The sequence below is a fragment of the Thamnophis sirtalis genome, unplaced genomic scaffold (genome assembly GCF_051295495.1).
Source record: "Thamnophis sirtalis isolate CommonGarterSnake01/CBP01778 unplaced genomic scaffold, rThaSir2_p1.2 scaffold_18, whole genome shotgun sequence".
Lineage (NCBI taxonomy): Eukaryota > Metazoa > Chordata > Lepidosauria > Squamata > Natricidae > Thamnophis > Thamnophis sirtalis.
The window spans coordinates 99,087-118,842 of NW_028261398.1; the positions used below are offsets into that span (position 1 = coordinate 99,087).

General features: G+C 45.4%; 1 protein-coding gene across 1 annotated transcript in view; it reads right to left on the bottom strand.

Moving 5' to 3' along the window:
- The window catches only part of LOC148042286 (SLAM family member 6-like), a 979,974-nt gene that overhangs the window by 10,515 nt on the left and 949,703 nt on the right, over positions 1-19,756 (bottom strand). The window contains exons 2-3 of the mRNA XM_087703035.1: positions 3,573-3,896; positions 2,677-2,934 (exon numbers count right to left, since the gene is read on the bottom strand). Coding sequence (XP_087559161.1) covers positions 2,677-2,934; positions 3,573-3,896 — 582 coding nt within the window. The remainder of the gene's footprint in view (positions 1-2,676; positions 2,935-3,572; positions 3,897-19,756) is intronic.

The following is a 19,756-nucleotide window of genomic DNA, read 5'->3' on the forward strand; positions in this document are numbered from 1 at the left end:
GACACGGGGCTGGATCCAGGCGGTTGTTACCGCCTCCCTTCGGGAGGGGGTCTTTCCCCCCGCTCTTAAGGCGGCGGTGGTGAGACCCCTCCTGAAGAAACTATCCTTGGATCCAGCCGTTCTTAACAACTATCGTCCAGTCTCCAACCTCCCCTTTGTGGGGAAGGTTGTTGAGAAGGTGGTGGCCTTTCAGCTCCAGCGGTCCTTGGAGGAAGCTAGTTATCTTGACCCATTCCAGTCTGGCTTCAGGCCTGGCTACAGCACAGAAACTGCTTTGGTCGCATTGACCGATGACCTCTGGAGAGCCAGGGACGGAGGCCACGCCTCCATCCTGGTTCTCCTTGACCTCTCAGCGGCTTTCGATACCATCGACCATGGTATCCTTCTGCGACGACTGCGGGAGGTGGGGGTGGGAGGCACTGTTTTGTGGTGGTTCTCCTCTTACCTCTCGGACAGGTCGCAGTCGGTGTTAGTTGGAGGGCAGAGATCGACCCCCAGGCCCCTAACACATGGGGTGCCGCAGGGTTTGGTCTTGTCCCCCCTACTTTTTAACATCTACATGAAACCGCTGGGCGAGATCATTCGGCGGCATGGGATAAAATACCACCAGTATGCGGATGATACTCAGTTGTATCTGTCCGCCCCGTGCCAACTCAATGAAGCGGTGGACGTGATGAACCAGGGCCTTGAAGCTGTTAGGGACTGGATGAGGGCTAACAAGCTTGTGCTCAACCCAGATAAGACCAAGTGGCTGTTGTGTTTCCCTCCCACTAATTCGGCAAGTATTCCATCCCTCAGGCTGGGGGGTCAAATATTACACCCCTCAGACAGGGTCCGCAACTTGGGAGTCCTCCTGGACCCACAGCTGACTTTTGAACACCATTTGTCAGCTGTGACCAGGGGGGCATTTGCCCAGGTTCGCCTGGTGCACCAGTTGCGCCCCTACCTGAACCGGGAGGCTCTCACAACAGTCACTCATGCCCTTGTGACCTCTAGGCTGGAGTACTGCAATGTGCTCTACATGGGGCTGCCCTTGAAGAGTATTCGGCGACTTCAGCTAGTCCAGAATGCGGCCGCGCGAGCGATCGTGGGTGCACCTCGCTTCACCCACGTTACACCTATCCTCCGCGAGCTGCACTGACTACTGGTTGATCTCCGGGTATGAATGTTGTGCTTTTAATGATGTATTGTCCTATGTGTTACTTGTTTGTCCCCCCCCTTTTCGAGTTGTAAGCCGCCCTGAGTTCCCCCAGGGAAAAGAGCGGCATATAAATAAATTACTCATAACTCATAACTCATATAGAGGCCGTTTGCAATATTTAGTGCATCGGAAGGGATACCCTTTGTCCGAAGCTACTTGGGTGAAAACTTGGAATGTAAAAGCTGATAAGTTAGTAAAACAATTCCATGATAGGTTTCCCGATAAGCCACCAGGCACCCCTGCGGGGGGGGGGAGGGGAAGGTGGTTAGTTCTGCTTATGTTAACCTCTACATTATTCTCTTTTCAGGAAACACTTTTCTTCTGAGGAGAGGCTGCCTGTCAGGCCTGCAGCCATATTCCTTTTGGATCTTTGGCCTTTTCATTCTACTATGTTTTGTTTATGTTTGCACGGAGTTAAATACTATGTAGCCAAAATAAAATTCCTTTCTAGAAAGCCAAGGTCATCCTTTGTCTCTACACCTGACTGGAACTGGATGGGTGGAACTGCCAGCACAGCAATGGAAGATGGGACCATGGGATGGACTTATGGATGTGGGGGCAAGATCTTGAATGTTCAACTGGGTGGGGAAAACCGGGAAGCTTTCAGATGTGGGTTTTCCCAGATGTGCCAACATGGCTCTCTTAATAAATGGGAATTTTGAACAATACTTTGCCACAGACTCTGATTTAATTTTGGGTGCTATTTGAAATGCTGACATATTTCTGGATTGTTGATTGTAGCTCAACCCCTTTCCAAATCCCATGGTTCTTCTGCATGGGAAGATCTACTTTCTCCAGAAACTTTGGTCTCTTGGCTAAATGTAACAGCATAACAGAGTTGGAAGATTTTCTATGTCTTCTTGGGGGTCTCCTACTCCAACCCCATGGAGGGTGTCAAACACAAGGTCTGTGGGCAGGATTCGACCCGTGATGTCTTTGGAACCAGCCTGTGGGACTGTCCTGGAAAATGTAAGGGGCTGGCCAACGTCACTTTGGCCCAGTCTACCGAATGTGAAGAGGAAACATGCCAGCAATTTGGGGAGTGGCATCAAGATGGACACCCCCACCCAGTTAGCCATGCCCACCTGGCCCTCAAGGTCAACTACAGCCCTGATGCAGCCCCAGTGGTGAAATTCAACATTTTTACTATCGGTTCTGTGGGCGTGGCTTGGTGGGCGTGACAGGGGAAGGATACTGCAAAATCCCCATTCCCTCCCCATCAGCTGGGTCTCCGGAGGCATAGAATAGATGGGGGTGGGGCAGACAGAGGTGGCATTTACCGGTTCTCCGAACTACTCACAATTTCCACTACTGGTTCTCCAGAACCTGTCAGAACTGGCTGGATTTCACCCCTACGTGGCCCTCAATGAAATTGACTTTGACACCCCTGCTCAAGAAGGAGACCTTATACCATTCCAGAGAATCTCAGATACATCTTTGGTCTCACGGGCTCTTTTAAGAGGAGAAAATCATACCTGAACAAACTTCCTTTAAGGAGACTGTCCTGGATGCCTGGCTAACAGGGTTTTCTCCTCTGCATGTTGCATCGAGCTCCTGGGAGACAAATCGGATCACAGAACTCCCAGGGGTAGGACCTGTGCTCTGGGCAGATGAGGTCCAGCTGATGTTCACTCTGTCTTCCCAGGTCCCTGTAGAGCAATTCAGCTGCCAGGTTCTGTTTCCAGTCCCTTCAGGAGTGCAGGTCACTTTCAGCTCAGAGTCCACCAAACGTTCTTGGCAGGAGAGATGGAGAGACACCATTTGTGAAAGAGCAGAAGGCCAAGCAGCAACAGTTGAAAGTCAATGAATAGTTTTGCTTGAATTAGAGCAGCAAAATATGTGTCAACTCATTTCTCTGACAATGAATTTCTCCCCTCTCACATGGGACACTCATTGTGAAGAGAGAGGCCCACCGTTTGTGGGGGGAGGTACCCTTCATCCTCTGCATTCCTCCAAACCCTGTTTATACCAAGCCATGGATTGAGGGCAAGAGGATGAGGCTCCAGGCTCAGACCCTCAAAGATCCCCTGACTCTTCCCCAAAGAGTTTGTGGGTCCAGCCACTCCCACCAGATCCACAAAGAGGATCCTGAACTGACTCTCTGGAGATTCCAGCCTCAAAGCCAACCTGCCTCTCTCTTCATCCTCATGGAAATCCACTTTTGGCCTGATCCAGTCCAGCCTGTGCCCCATGGGCAGGGGAGCCTGAAGGGAGCTGTGATAGACCCCCATAGACCTCCTTCCAAGGGTGCAAGATATTGCTTGATTTCAGCTTCTAATAGCCCTCCATCCTCCCACAGAAATCTCCCCCACCTCTCCACATCTTCCTGGGCAAAGGAGAGATTCCAGGAATTTGTGGCTGGGATACTTACTAAAAACTCGCAGATCAAAGAACTCGACCACTGTCCTTTTAGTTGGTAAAAAAATTTCTACACTGTATCTGCCAGTGTCCTCTTTCTTTAGAGGGCCAAGATGTAAATTTCTGCAGTCACTGGTGATGTTCAGTCGCTTTTGAAAGTCTGGGCGGAGGAACAAGAAGGCACATGGCAGCTCCTTGAAGGTCACCAAAGCAACATTTATAGAATTGCTGTTGACAATTTTACTAAAGGAAATTGTTTCAAATGGTGGAGAGGTCTTCACTTGGAATGTGACAGACTCCCCCAGAATGCCAATCAGTTCTTCTGCTCCAAACGTTCCTGCAAGAAGAAAGAGGAATCCTTCAAAGTTGGGTTAGAAGAGACCTTCTATGCATCCCATTTCTGGCCCTGGAAGCCTTTTCTGAGCAAGGACAGAATGGCTCCAAGATAGAAGACATGATGAGGGCTCTCTGGGCAATGGCCTTTCTTTCATAGAGTAGCAAGTGGGGTTCAAATGTCCCACGTGGGAGCTGAGCCTGCTTAAAAGGAGGATCTGCCCCACCAGAGAGACTCAACAGTCCGCCAAGCCTCAGAAGGACCAGGACACAGGAAGGACTGTCCTGGAGAACACCTGAGTGATCATTGGAAGCTTTGCTTGGGTTTAGCTTCTTTCTGCTACCAGGCTGGTCTCCTGGAACCCCACCTGTGGCATAGGACAACTTGCCACAGCCAACTTGCTGTGGCCAACTCACCAGGGGCAACTGGCTGTGGGACTATTTCACAATAAAATTTAATTATTTAAAATAAACAAAAATTAATTTTATTTTAATTTTTGTCATTCAGATTTCAACTCCTCCCTCCTTTTGCATTCTTTCTTGAATGATTCTATTCCACCATTTCCTTGATATTAGTGTAACTCCTGTCCTCCAGCGAGTTGTCCCAGGATGAGTTGACTGGTGAGTTGTCCCATGGCAAGTTGACCATAGCAAGTTGGCCAAGTATAATTGGCTGCAGCAAATTGTCATCAATCCCCTCACAGGATGCCTCTGTTATTGGCTTACCATTTCCCCCCCTCCAATAAGAGTGGAAATAGCAAGGTAGGGGCCTTGGAATAGTTTTGATGGACTAGATGTTCCTCATGGTCTTTCCCAACTCTACAAATGTTATGCTCCTGGAAAATTGAGAATCTGAAAAAGCCTAGAATTCCTAGAATTTAAACCCCAAGATATAAAATAGTACCAGCATACTTTTAAAAGTTTAAAAGCTGAATGGTGACTCTCCCCAATGCCGACACCCCAGATCTTTGAAACTTCAACTGCTTTATGATGGCCTTGAGACGGAAGACTCCCTATCTGACCAAAAGGCCAGAGACGGCATCAAGCACATCAGGCAAGGACGCCGAATGGTGGCTGAATGCATCAAAGAATTCCGCGACCTGCGAAAGGAGCTGACATCACGACGGTATGAATTGCGACCTTGGAGCTCAAAGATCACAGTCGACACTTTTGCCGCTGGACGGTCCATTTATACCTAAACCATCCTGAAGAGAAGGTGACAGGGAAGAGTATGTCTTGCTGATCTCAGGGACATCGCAAAGTCCCTGATTGAGTCAAGAGAATCTCTTCAAGCCAGCGGCAATAAGCACAGGCTCAAGCTGCTGAAGTTGGGACAGCTCCGCAACAGAAGGAAAGCGGAAAGAGAAAGTGTGTCCATCTGGTGAGGAAATCTAATTTTTATAAAAGAGTGCCCAAAAAAGATTGAAGTTAAATTAAACTTGTAAAGAAAAGGAAATAAGCGGCAAAATTAAGCATTATTGGACAGTGTGTTATCTTTTTTCTATTTTTTATTTTCCATTGATAGAAGTTTTGTGAACATTTTTTACTTTTTAAAGTGAAAGTATCAGATTTTCTTCTGCTATTTCTTTTTCCTATAGATTAAATCTTTTCCTTTATTTCTACAATACTGATTGGAATGGATTCTTTCTTTTTATTTTGTTTCATTTAAGAATTTTGTTTCTTCTAACCCTGAAAAATAAAGAAGATATAAAAGGAATATAAAGAGGGTAATCTTAGAGGGAAAAGAAGTTTCACTGCCACTTGGAGGTTGGAGGTTGAGACCTGGAAACATTGCTTTTTCGTTTTTCCCTTTGATCGCTCGCTGGCGTCCCTACCGCCCATGGCGTTCCGCAGGTGGGCGAAGAGCCAAACACTCTTCAGCCAGGAGTTTCTCATCCACAACCACGCTGACATCGGCTACTGCCTGGTGCTCTCCATGTTGATCTCGCTTATGTTCGAGGTGAGCAGTGGTTCACTGTGGCGGCAGGGCCCCGGCGGCAGGGCTTTAAAGTCCCGGCGCTGAGTCCGCCATAGAGCGGGATGCATCCCACTCTATGGTGGACACAGCGGCGGGGCTTTGGCGGGGCTTTTGGAAAGCCCCACTGAAGCCCCAGCACTGGCAGACATAGGGCGGCTTTTGCCAGCTTGCCTCACTGGCCATGAACCTCACCGCACGTCACTGTCAGGAGGGGGAGTGGGTATGTATTTTCAATGCAAACAGAGTTTATTCTTGTAAATTCCAATCTTAGCCTCATCAACTTTTCTTTTCTTTTTTTTTACTTTAAAGAGGACTGGGGCGGCCATTCTGGATTTGGTGGTTGAATGAATCCCCAGGCTAGGTTCATGTAGATGTACTCTCTCATCTCTTTGGGGGTCATGGAGTACATCTTCGGCTTAGGTAATTTCTCCCCAGGTTCCAATTCTATGGCAGTCTGTGGTGTGGGTGGGGTATTACACGTCTCTTCACTAAATACCCCTACTGGGTCCTGGTATTCTTTTGGGACCTGGGGAGTGTCTGGGAGTGGCTCAGATGTAGCTGCAGCTCTCTCGCTTCACTCAATGCCATTCATCTACTGGACAGCTTCCCCCGCAGCAGCACTGGGAGGGAGGGGAGGGCCCCACTCCCAGTCTCAGCTTTCTGTTACATCCTTCCCACCAAATGGTGGGGGCCCATTTGTCCAGCCATGCCAGGCCTAGAATCACTGCTTTGGTCATTTTTGGCACCACCACAAAATTGATGAGTCCCCAGTGCCGACTCATTCAATGGAAGCATTTGATGGATTGTCCTGAGGTCCCTCTTGGCTCTTCGGCTTGGCTGGGGCTGGACCATTGGCCAAGCTGACGTTTTTCAGGTTGACTCTTTGGCTTCCTCTCAGTTGACCTACATTTCTTATACCAGTTGAGTACGAGGTCCATGGCCACTGCCATTCGGTACCACTCATGGATATGATCAGGGACCGCTCAGCAGATGCATGTGTGAAGCAGCTCTTGAAGAAGTAGACCAGGAGTCATTCTGGCCAATGCCACAGCTTCCCCGTTATTCTTCTGAACTCCCTGACAAACTCTTCGGCAGGATGACCCTTTGGTTTGATTTCATGGATCTCCGCTTTGGCTTGTAGGGTCTTCGAATCCAACCCTCAGCTCCTTCAGAAGGCATCAATGTTTCCCAGTTCTGGTGCATCTTCATCATGAAGCATGGGCCACCCATCCAGCCACCTCTCCCTCTAGGTTCGCTTGGACCATGGCTTGGTTTGTGGGGTAGTCACAGACATACTCGTTGATGTGGGCCTACACCTGGCTCAGGAAGAATGTGAGCTTATCTGTGTCCCCAACAAAGAAGGCTTTGATTGACGGTGGAGCGGCGGGATGGGGAGTTGGAGGAGATGCTGCAGGGGGCTACCATGGCTCTGGAATAGGAGCCCACTAAGCTTGGACCCAGATGTGTCTGGGGTAGTAAGCCCAACTGGGAAGCATCTGCCACCTTGGCTGGTGATGTGGGTGGCCTAGTGGGCTATCTGCTCTATGGCATGTTAGCACTCTTTATTGTGGCCCAAGATTAATTGGGCTGATGGGGCCGCTGGCGGGGAATGCCAATCAAACTGCTGAAGCAGAAGCCTTGTCCTGTTGGGGAGGGAACCTCAGGGTAGATTGGCTCATGATCACTCTTGTCCGTTCAGGCCCGTTTGTTTGCCCCAGGTGTTTGAGACTCGTTCGGTTGAACCCCTCCACTAGTCCCTCCAAGGTCTGCCTGTGAAATGCCATCCAGTATCTCCAGTCCCCCGACTCATTCAGGTCCAGCAGTCCCTTCGCTCTTCACTGGAGAACTGTGGTCACCAATTCCCTCCTTGAGCTCACTGGGAGGTTCCTCCTGGACTGAACCTTGGCATCTGAAGTCCTCCTCTGCCTGGTGCAGATCTCTGGTAGTCAGGTGTGTGGACCTTCAGCTGGGTCATTTTCCAGGTGATCTCCACCACCACTTCTACTACCTGCTGGCTATCAATGAGGGTCTTCAGGCTCTCCAGGGGGCAATGCTAGTGCCTGCAGCTTTCTCTTCTTTTTCTCCATCTCTGCAGTCTTCCCTGAGTCTTCCCTCAGTAAATCGGATGAGGAGTAGGTCTCAGGACTCAAGAGAGCAGCTCTGGTTGGAGTGGAGAACTAGGAGAGTTGGTTTAATGTCAGTATTTCCAAGCAGTACACCCATAGGAAGCAGAACTCTAAGGTCGGTACATTCCTCAAAGAACAGTTTTATTGGAGATATTGGCACAACTACTGAAAATTGACTCTGAAAGTTCCAGTGGTTTTCAACTAATTAAAAAGTGAAAGTTCCCCCTTCCCCCAAGTCATCAGTCACATTGTCCAATTGAGGTGCTGGCTGGTTGCTTGGTTACTGCATTACTCCTCTCTCTCAGGCACCTGTTGCTATTCCTTGGTTCCCACAGGAAACTTGTTTGTCTTGACTACAACTTGACTACAAAACTCCAGCTATCTACTTTTCCCTTCCCTTTCTCTTCTTCTGCCTTTTGACTATCCTGAAGTCCCCAAGATGGCCTCAGCCAGGTTTGCTTCAGGACTGACATTTTGATTAAATTCCATCTCAGTCTATTTAGTCCATTGTGAGTGTTAAAGTTGGGAGCCGCTCACAAAATCTGATTCCTTTCAATAGGATTTGTTATTCTGAAAGACTCTGATTTTGATGTAGAGCTTCTCACCATTCTGTCGGGACCATAATGGTCTCCTCATACTAGCCGATCCAGTCAGGACGGTCACAATTCCCAGTTTCGTGGTGTTTAGCCCAGCAAATGAGTCACGGGAAGCTTATTTGGAGTGGTTTGAATGTTTCTTACAGGCCAACGATTTCACAGAACTGTCGAGCGACCGGAAAAGGGGCTGTTTTTTGAGCTCTTTCGGTCTGGAGATGTTCAATACGGCTCAAGCCCTGTCAGCCCCCATGCCTGCCTATGCCATTCCACAGGACACACTCACTGTGAAGCTGAAGAACCATTATGGCCCAGCTCCCTCACGGATCGCCTGGAGACATGCGTTTAGACCGGGGTAGTCAACCTTTTTATACCTACCGCCCACTTTTGTATTTCTGGTAGTATTACAATTTTCTAACTGCCCATCAGTTCCACAGTAATGGTGATTTATAAAGTAGGGAAGTAACTTTATAAAATTTATAAAGCAGAGTTACAGCAAACCCCTACTGCCCACCATGAAAGCTGGAACGCCCACTAGTGGGCGGTAGGGACCAGGTTGACTACCACTGGTTTAGACAATGCACTCAAAGGGATGGGGAAACCATCAATCAATACATGGCGCCCTCTGAACAGCGGCCATCCACTGTGAGTTCTGCAACCTCAATGAGGCGCTACTAGAGCAGAGACATGAGGCTTCAGCATCGATTGCTTGCCCACTCAGAGCTCATCCTACAGATCTGCAGGATATGCGGAGAGAAGGGCCACTTAGCCAACATTTGCCGAGCAACACTGCCATCTGCGGACTAGCCATCTGATCGCTCCAGTGGGCCGACAGGAGAGCGGGAAGACCCCGAGAGGACTCTTTCGCTGTCAGCCGTGACTCAGCTGACCAGGTCAGCAGTGCTTCCACAACACACCACAGCAAAGACACGATTCATCTAACAGTCTTAATCGAGGGTGCAGCATGCAATGTGGAGATTGACACGGGTGACCAATCGGGTGGCCACAATCTCCTGCCTCTGCCATAGCCAATGGGCACCGCTCTCACTCCTGCTGACCAGTTGTAACTGCGAGGACTTAGCAAAACATATTTCAAACTGTAAATTGCTCTTGGATATTATGAAAGTATGTATGTATTTTCTAACCCAGACTGTGGTTTTGAAAGAGAAAGACATAAGCAGAAGTTATGTTCCTTTGTATAATTATTAAAATATACACGGCCTGTCCTTACAAATCAGTAGGGCTTTGCTGTGAAAAACAGTAAAACACGAAATATTTAGGAAATTAAGTGATATTTTAGGTTATATGTGTGTCAGGTCCCTAAAAGTGATACTGCCACTCAATTGGGAGGAGGGGGAGGGGGCTTGGAGTCGATTTATTAGCAGTGCCTGTGAGAACTTGATATTTTACAACTGTTTTCCTTCCTTTTCCACTTCTGCTAATTGCAAATTCAAGAGTCTTCATTTTCTTAAGTTAGGAGAGGAGCTCTTACAATGTGTTTGAGATCTCAGAGGCTACAAAGGTTTCTTCTAAAAGTTTTATTCATCCAGTATATTGAATACAGTATGTTGTCGGGATGTACCATTTGCAAAAAGAAAGACCAGTGAAAAAATAATAATAAATATAAAGACATAAACTAATAATAATTATATAATAACACATGTACTAATGACAATAATAATGCTATAACCAAGTAGTTTTAATGAACTAACTTTCTTTTTACATTGACTTAATTACATTTTTGTTACTTGTAATAATTGTAGTTATAAACTTTTTTTAATACAAACATTCATAGTCTTTCTTTTTCTAATTTCTACCTCTTGTCTCTAACCTCTCATAAAATCCATTCCAAATCAAATAATATTCTGTGTCTTCTTTATCTTTTATTTTTAGAGTTAGTCTGTCCATTTCAGCACAGTCTAATTTTTTTTTTTGAATTACATCTTCACCTGGTGGGGTGTTCTCATTTTTCCAGTATTTTGCAAATATGATCCTTGCTGCTGTTAGTATATATAAAATTAAATATGTGGTCCCTTTATCATAAACCTCCGGGCATTATGCCCAACAAACTTATTTCTGGTTTCAGATCTATATTCTGTTGAAGAATCTTTCCCAGCCAGGTATGTCTTTTCTCCCAATGTTTAAGTTTTCTTGCTTTAATGTTTAAGTTTTCTTGCTTTAATCAGATCGCACAGGGTAGGCCTCCTCCGAATCCCATCCGCCAGTCAGTGCCGACTGGCGACTACGCGGAGGAGAGCCTTCTCAGTTGCAGCTCCGACGCTATGGAACAATCTCCCCGTGGAGATCCGCACCCTCACCACCGTCCAGACCTTCCGCACGGCCCTCAAGATCTGGCTATCCCGTCAGGCCTGGGGATAGGACTTTACTCTCTCCCCGCCCGAATGCTGAGTGAATGTTGTGCTTTTATTGTTAATTATTTTTACTCACATTTTCTTTTATGTCTTGTCTTGCACTCCCCTCCCTCATTATTGTAAGCCGCCCTGAGTCCCCTCAGGGAAAAGGGCGGCCTATAAGTGTTCAATAAAACTAAAAAAAACTAAACTAAACTAATGCACGGCCACCACATATGATAGTAAGTACCTGGGGATTGCTTGTATTTCCAGCATTTGGCAGAAAGATTGCTAAACATTTTTTTTTTGCCAGTCTTGCCGGCAGTAAATGCTACCTGTAAAAGATTTTGTAAAGATTCTCTTTGTATGCCAAAGCCATAGTCAATTTATAAATATCCCAAAGTTTTTACCATTTCTCTAATTCTATATTATAAGAAAAAAAAAATGGCCATACAATCTTTGTTTCTTTGACTTGCTCTTCCTCCATTTTATAAGTCAATAAGTAATTATGTATTTTTAATCAATTTTTTGTCCGTCCTCATTAAAATTTTACCAAGTTGGTTCTTGGTTTGTTGGTTCTTGATTTAAATCCCATCTTTTAATGTCTTTCCCATATCTAGAAGATTCTATACAATCTTCCTACCATATTGATTGAAAAATTATTTGGGATTTTGCCAATTTTACTTATGTGCTCTGGACTTCCATTATTAATAAATTTTGTCTGAAGTTGGGTTTTTACTCCTGTTAATTAAATCTGTATTGTCGAGTAAAATAATCCACCCATATGAACACACAGATAATGGCATCATCTTTATGTTTCTTATGTTTTGCAAAGAAAAGAGGGAAAAATATTGTCCATCTCTTATTATAAAATTTGTATTTTCAATCTTATCTGCCTTTTTCTTAAAAATCTTCCCCAACTCAGCAGTTTTCAATGGACTCCAAGTTCCTCCAGAGTTTTGTATCTATTCCAGTAATGATCCAAGTTATAGTCAAGGAAACAAACCATGTTTTGAGCCCCAAATTTCAGTCCTGGTTTGAAACTAACGCTAGAAACATAAGTAAAAGAGATAAAACTTACCAGCTCCAAAGAGAACGAGTGATAACCACAAGCCAAGGATGCTCTTGTGGGGCATGTTGGTGGCCGGTGTTTGAACAAGAAGTGAAGAGAAGTCTAGACAAACCTGCTAAATATACAAGGACGGCCTCTTGGGTGTGAGGAACATCACAGCTGCAAAATTGTGGAACTCTCTTATTACTGTGCTTGCAATTTGTTTTGTGCAATTCATTTATTTATTCAGCTTATATAGAGTAATGTTATTCTTATATTCTGGGCAGCTTACAAAATTAGACCATAAACAATACCTTCTAGAAGATCCCACAAGTTCTGGTTGTCAAGTTTTCTGACTGATGAACCCAACCAAACCAGCAAGTCGAAATGATCAGATCTCTTTAAGCATCACTTTATTGAGTACATCATTTTTTCATGTATGAAGCAAACCCAACTCTAACAGTTTTTCTCTAATTAATGACTTCTTTCCTCACATTGTCCAGTGAGGTGTTCTGGTGTCACTATGGCAACTCCTTCAGGCCTTGCCAAACATCGGTTGAGATTGCCTAAGTGAATCTGTTGCAGAAAATGACAGGCTTTAGACTTCTCAGGATACAGGAAAAGTTTATTTGGCAGCCAGGTTCAGAAAGGGAGCCCATGGCTTAGCATTGCAAGTTCTGAACAACCTTAATTATCGAAGCACACATTCTTATACATTCCCAAAAGCATTGCAACATGGAAACACTTAACTCACTTCCTAGTGGTTACCTTGAGGAGAAAACCTTATAAGGAGATGAGGTCTTACTTCTCCTTTTGTCATAGGTACTGAGTACGTGTCTCTAAGCGAATTTTAGCTGACCCTTGTGGTCTTGTGAGGCTATTGAACTCTGCGGTTAGGCACTTGCTACTTGTTCTTTTGCAAGCTGCAACTCTGCCTATGTGGCTTTTTAATATAGGAATAAAGGGGCCCCGAGAGGCTGTCCAGTAGGTTTCACACAATGTCCAAATCTCACTTTACATCCTATTTTAAATCTGGCTTCCCCATTGACTTTGCTTGTCAAAAACTCACAAAAGTGTGATTTCTCTGCGGGTCGCGCATGAGGCCAATGATGAAGGAAGACATGGACACAAGTTCCCTCGGGATGAGACAACCCAGAGCAGAGTCCAGGGCCTCTTTTATTGAGTATACACAAAGAAAGGTGGAGTTGCAAGGTCTATGTAGGCCAATCATGGTTATACAAGTCTATGGTATAGTAAGTCATCTATTGCCACACAAACCTCTGACCCTACATAATGCTCAAAGTCAGCAGGTTGTGTTACTGGCCTTATATGGAAATAATCGTTACTGCTGTTGTGGTCCCGCATATGTGTTCCAGCATGCCTATGCATGCCTGCACTTATGCTACAACAGTTCTTCTCAGATACATTTGTTGATTATCTTTTCCAGGATCTTTCCAGGTATTGAGGTTAGACTGATTGGTCTGTAGTTTCCTGGGTCTGTTTTGTCTTTCCTGAAGATGGCAACCACATCAAACCTTTTCCAATCCTCAGGTACTTTCCCTGTTCTCCAGGATTTTTGAAAGGTTGGGTTCAATGGTTCTGGGATAACATCTGCCAGCTCCTTCAGAACTCTGGGATGTAAGCTGTCAGGTCCTGGTGATTTATATTCATCAAGATCAGATAGATATTCTCTTACCATTTTATTGCTTATTTTAATTTTTATTTCAAGTTTCTCTTTTAAAGTAGCTGTTTTTGGTACGTTGGGCTATAATTCCTTTTTGTTAATGAGTTAAGCAGCTCTGCTTCCTCCTTACTGCCTGTTATTTCCTTGCCTTCTTCTCTCTTTAGTGGACTGGATGTTTCCTTGATTTTTTTCTTGTTATTTATAGGTTGAAAGAAACTTTTTAAATTATCTTTGACTTTTGTTGCAAGTCTTTGTTCATGCTGAGCCTTTGCTTTCTTGACTTCATCTTTGCATGTTCTGTCTATCTGCTGATATATAGCTTTAGTTAAGTGTCATTCTTTCCAATTTTCATACTTGTCCTTTTTGTCTTTCAATTTGTCAAACAGATCCCTGTGTAGCCATGCTGGTTTCTTCTTGGATGTCTTGTTTTTCTTTCTCATTGATATTGTGCTAGTCTGGGCTTTTATGATCACATCTTTCAGAGTTTCCCAAGCTTCTTGAGTTGTTTTCCCCTTTAGGATTTTCATCCATGGAATTTTCCCTAGGGTTTCCGAAGAGAAGGTGTGGGAGGAGTAACCAATGGGTATTAACCAAGCCTTCTTGCCTATAGGAGACTGAGGTAATCTTTTGAAGCCACACCTACGGCTCTCCTCTGACTTCCCCAGATTAACCTCAGTCTTCGGCCTGAAAGGAGTGTTACTCTCCCTTCTCTTCGTAGACTTAAGAGTTTTTTCTTTCAGCAAAGCTTCTCAACAACAAAGGATTATACATTGAAATCATTTGCTTGTCTCACCACTCTTCTGCTGTGCTCCGCGCTGCTGATTCAAGCTTCAGCTTGCCAGCGCGTGCGCAAGCACCCCATGTGACCGGCCGGTCGCATTAAGGGGTTAGAAGCTCCAGAAGCCACAGGGGCAATAAAAGCGGCCACGCAGCGCCCGGAACAGGGGATGCCTCTTCAGAGAACTGGCAAGGAAGACCCTCACCACAGAGGCAAGTCTCTTCGGCTGGGGGGCCCACCTGGAGAACTAGATCGGCCAGGGCCAGTGGACCCCAACAGATCTGCGAAACAACATCAACTGGTTGGAGCTCAGAGCCATCCATCTGGCTCTCCGCCACTTCAAGGATACGGTGACTGGACTTCCAGGGCGGGACCTTGCTGATGGCGGTAGCTTAACGAGCTGCCCCCAGGTCCTGGCTGCGTTATCTGCCTAAATACCTGGTAGATAAACTCATTCTTCAGGCAAAGAAGATGAGAGCTGGCAAGAGCTTTTCTTTGAAGTTTGCAGCTTTTTTTTTTTGCTGCGAAAGGAAGGGGAGCCTACCGAAGGCTGAATCACAGCTCCGAGCCAGGAACTTCTGCTGTAACCACTACGGCGCAAAGTAAGGAACCCCCGCTTAGGACAATTTTTGATATATCTATTTGAGATTAATACAAGCAGAGTCCGTACCCGAGAACTTTATCTGTCCCCTTTTTTTATTTTTTATTTTAAAAAAGAAAGAGCTTTCTTTGTGCATCGGGTTTCTAAAAAAATAAGCTCCTAAAATGGCGGATGCCACATTCTTAACTGTCCGACAGAGAGAAAGATCAAAGGAACAGCCAGATAGCATTCTCTGACTAATTAGTTTTGTTTCTTTGAAGACCTACCAAGATTTTTTTTCTTATCAACTTTTAAAAGCTGTAAAACCCTCCTTGTTAATATAGAGACATTCTAAACAGAGATGAATATGAATTGTTTCATAACAATGCTAATCTTTTGAAACTTGCTTTGTTACAATGCTCTTTTCTGAAACCTTTTGAAAAACTTCTAAGAACAAATAAAGGGGGGACTTAATACTTTCTTCTCTCGCAAGCTACACAACGGGCCAGCAGAGTTTGAATAATTGTTGAATAATTGTTTGAAGAAAAGAAATAATGGCATCAAAATCAAAGTCGGGGAGACGTCCTTTTAGGAATACACCTCACGCACTTGGCACAAAGTTGCAGCTTTCACCCTCTACGCCCCCTACTGGAGATTTGTTAACGAAAGAATTTTTTCTTGAGACTCTTAGAGAATTTATAGAGGAGATAAAGAAACTTAATGCAGACTTATATGATAAGCTTGATACTAGGATTGCCAAAACAAAGGATGATATGGTGGGACTTGTAACTGTATTGACAGAATATGTTGCTGGAATGGAAGATAAGCTAGAGGTTCTTGATGAAGCCAACACTAACTTGACATCCAAAATTGAAGTGGTGCAACAAAAAGTTGAAAACGCAGAAAAACAAATTGTTATGATACACTACAAACAGATGGAGCTTGCATTAAGAGTCAGGGGGCTGCGTGAAAACGAACAGGAGAACTTGAAGCAGATTTTCTCAGAGGCCTTTAATCGTCTGGTGGGAAGACCAGGGATCAACTTTGACTGGCAGATCGAAAAAATGTATCGCATTAACTCTTGGGCGGCAAAACAGAGACAACTTCCTCGAGATGTAATTATATATTTTACCACAAGAGAGTCTAGAAACGTGATACTACAAGAGTCTTATAATACCAGGCTACAAATTGGCGGACAGGACTTGATTCTCTTGAAAGAAATACCACCCCAAATGCTAAGAGCTAGGAGAGATTATGTTTTTCTAGTGGAAGAACTCAGAAACCGTCAGATACAGTATAGATGGGATGTGCCATTTGGTATTATAATTACATTTGATAAGCAAAAATATCATCTCAACTCTGTATGGGAAGCCCGAGATTTCTATCACAAGACCCTGAAGGTGGGACACCCTGAATCATCTGGATCTGGAGAAAGACTACGAGAAGGACAAGATAAACAGCAAATCACACAACTACCAGACATAAAGCACCATTTCCTCCTTCCGGAAAGGCAAGGGACCAGAGAACAAGGACCTAGCTGTACGACTACCAGACGAATGGGAAAACAAGGCAGATTGCAACAACCTCAATAATCATCGGCCATTGATCAAGGAGTTATGTCTGAACTCTTTACAGAAGAGAAAGAAAATATTTTACTATCTCAAACAGTTCAAGAACGATATAATTTGTCTGCAAGAAATTCATATTAAATTAACTGATCCAAAATATCTGTTCAACCTCGAACTTGGTCAATATTTTGTGACCTCTGCTACGCAAAAGAAAAATGGTATAGTTGTATACTTAAGAAAAGACATTAAGGCTGAGTGAACTGAAGCAGATCCCTTTGGAAGATATATCGCATTAGACCTAATTCTAGAAGGGAAAAAGACTTGATGGACAATTTTATACAAATCACTAATGATTTATCTTCTAGGGTGAAGAAGACAAAGATTGCAGCGAGGGTTCTCTTGGATCATAACCCAGTCTGGACGGAATTGGGAAGGGTAGTGCAGGCAAGAAGGTCTTGGAGGTCGAATGGGAGTTTATTTTGATATGAAAAGTATATTAATGATTGTAAAAAATTGCTATCTGAATACTTTGTTCTGAATATGAATAAGGGTATATTCAGGGAATTTGTAGGAGATGTAAGTAAAGCATATATGAGAGGAGCACTGATGAATACAAAAAATATATATAGACATAAACAAGGGCAAAAACAAAAAGAGTTGGAAGAGGATACCAAAAGAAAAATTTGAAATGTATCCAAATTGTGTTATAGAGGAAGGAGGCACAAAGGGGACAAAATTAAGGGTTTAGAAATAGACAGATACTTAGATAAAGAGATAAGGCCCCTAGCTAGAGAAGAGTACAGGCAAAAGCTGAATCAACAAATAATTTCTGGGGAAATCCTGCAGGTAATCAAACAATTAAGATTAGGAACAATGTAAACTGCTTAAAGTTTGTGTAATGGTAAGAAGCTGAGTTCAACGCAGAGATTTTACTGACTTTTTTTTTCTCTTTCTTTTTTCTTTCCCCCCCTTTTTTTTCTTTATTATTTTTTTTCCTAATTTTCTTGGTTTTAATACATCTTAGACTGTGTTTGATAAAAAGCTATACCGTGCACGGGCTCTGGGAAGTCGGGAGGGGGGAAAGGAGGTGGGGTCATGGGGGGGGGAGGGGGGAAATATAGTATGTGCCAGACTTTAAAGTAACATGATTGCACTTGTATACTGTTGCTTTTTTAAATTTTAGTATAAAAATAAGAAGCTGAATATATCGATAGATAGTAGAAATACACCGAAGGGAGGAGCAGAGGGAAAGAAGAGGGAGGGGTAGAGAGGGTGGGAGAGAGGATCGGAAGGAGGGTGAGATGGAAGGGAGGGAGTGTAATGGGAGAAAGAAGTGATAGAGGGGGAGGGGAAGTAGGAGAGGGGAATGTTGGAGGGGAGAAAGGGAAGTTGGAGGGGGGAGAAAGAAAGGGTTTATGGAGGGTTGAAGTGGTATATTGGTTTTGTATTTTGGGGAGTAATTTTGACAAGGATGGCTGTGTTTATTGCCCAATGTTATATGGCCCCAATCATGCACAGTATATATGTGACTGTATGAAATGAAAATGAAAAAATGAAAATAAAACATTTGAACGTTAAAAAAAAAAAAGGATACGGTGACCGGACATCACATCCTAGTCCTGACAGACAACGTAGCAGCCAAGCCCATGTGAACAGACAGGGTGGCACCCACTCCAAGGCCCTTTGCGACGAGGCCCTGCGGCTGGGGAACTGGGCAGAGAGGCACCTGCAGTCCATCAGAGCAGAACACATCTCCAGAACAGAGAACCATCAGGCAGATTGGCAGGGAGACGGTCGACAATGGGGAGTGGCAACTTCACCCCTCAATGTTCCGTCAGATCTGCGAGAGGTTCAGACATCCGACGGTGGACCTATTCGCGACCCCGCAGAACGCCCAGCTGCTGGACTTCGTATTGAGGTTTCTGACCAAGGGAGTCATGGACACGGATGCCCTTCGATGCAGATGTCCACCAGGTCTTCTCTACGCCTTTCCCCCCTTCCCCTCATCCCTGGGGTTCTGAGGAGGGTGGTAGCAGAGGGAGCAGAGATGATAATGGTGGCTCCTTTCTAGTCGTGCTGGCCCTGGCTGGCAGACGACATGGATCTGTCCACAGCCCCTCACTGGAGGATCCCAGCGGGGGAGGTGGCTCTGCACCAAGGGTCTCTAGAGCATCCGGACCCAGAGTGGCTTCATCTGACCATCTGGCGATTGAGTGGGAACAATTAAGGGAGGCCCAGCGGGGGAGGTGGCTCTGCACCAAGGGTCTCTAGAGCATCCGGACCCGGAGTGGCTTCATCTGACCGTCTGGCGATTGAGTGGGAACAATTAAGGGAGGTCCAATATTCTGAGAGTGTCATCAGGACAGTAGAGGCATCCAGGAGGCAGTCCACCACACGCATCTACAACGCTTCCTGGGTGGCCTTTGCAGACTGGTGCCTAGCTAAGGGCTTCCGCCAAGCTGCAGCCTCAGTTCCACAGGTCCTGGACTTCCTCCAGGAGGGCCTCGAGAAAGGCCTGGCCACCAGTACCCTTAGACGACAGGTCTCCACTCTCTCTATGGTGCTGGGTGGTGGTGGTGAATGCTCCTTCCTTGTCCCAACATCCGGTGCTAAAATGGTTCCTCAAGGGGACGGCGAATCTGAAACCCTCAGTGGTCCATCAATTCCCCACCTGGGACTTGCCCACGGAACTCCAGGCCCTGACGGAAGCTCCGTTTGAACCACTGAGGGAGGTTTCCCTTCAGCTGCTGACCCTTAAGGTCGTCTTCCTGGTCGCCATCACTTTGGCCAGGAGAGTCTCAGAGATCAACCTCTCTCCAGCAGGGCGAATCTTTGCACCTTCTTAGATAACAGGGTCATCCTCAGACCCGACCCCTCTTTCATGCCCAAGGTCAACTCCCCCTTCCATAGGGCTCTAGAGATCATACTACCGGATTTCTGTCCCCATCCCTCCGGGGTGAGGGAGAAATCCTGGCACAAGCTGGACGTCAGAAGAGCCTTGCGCATATACCTGAAGCGCACGGCCTCCTTTAGGCGTTCGGAGGCCTATTCGTGTCCTACCAACCATCCTCCCAGGGAGCCAAGGTCTCTCCGGCCACCATCAGCAGATGGATTAGAGCGGCCATTTCACAGGCCTACGAGGCACGAGGACTCCA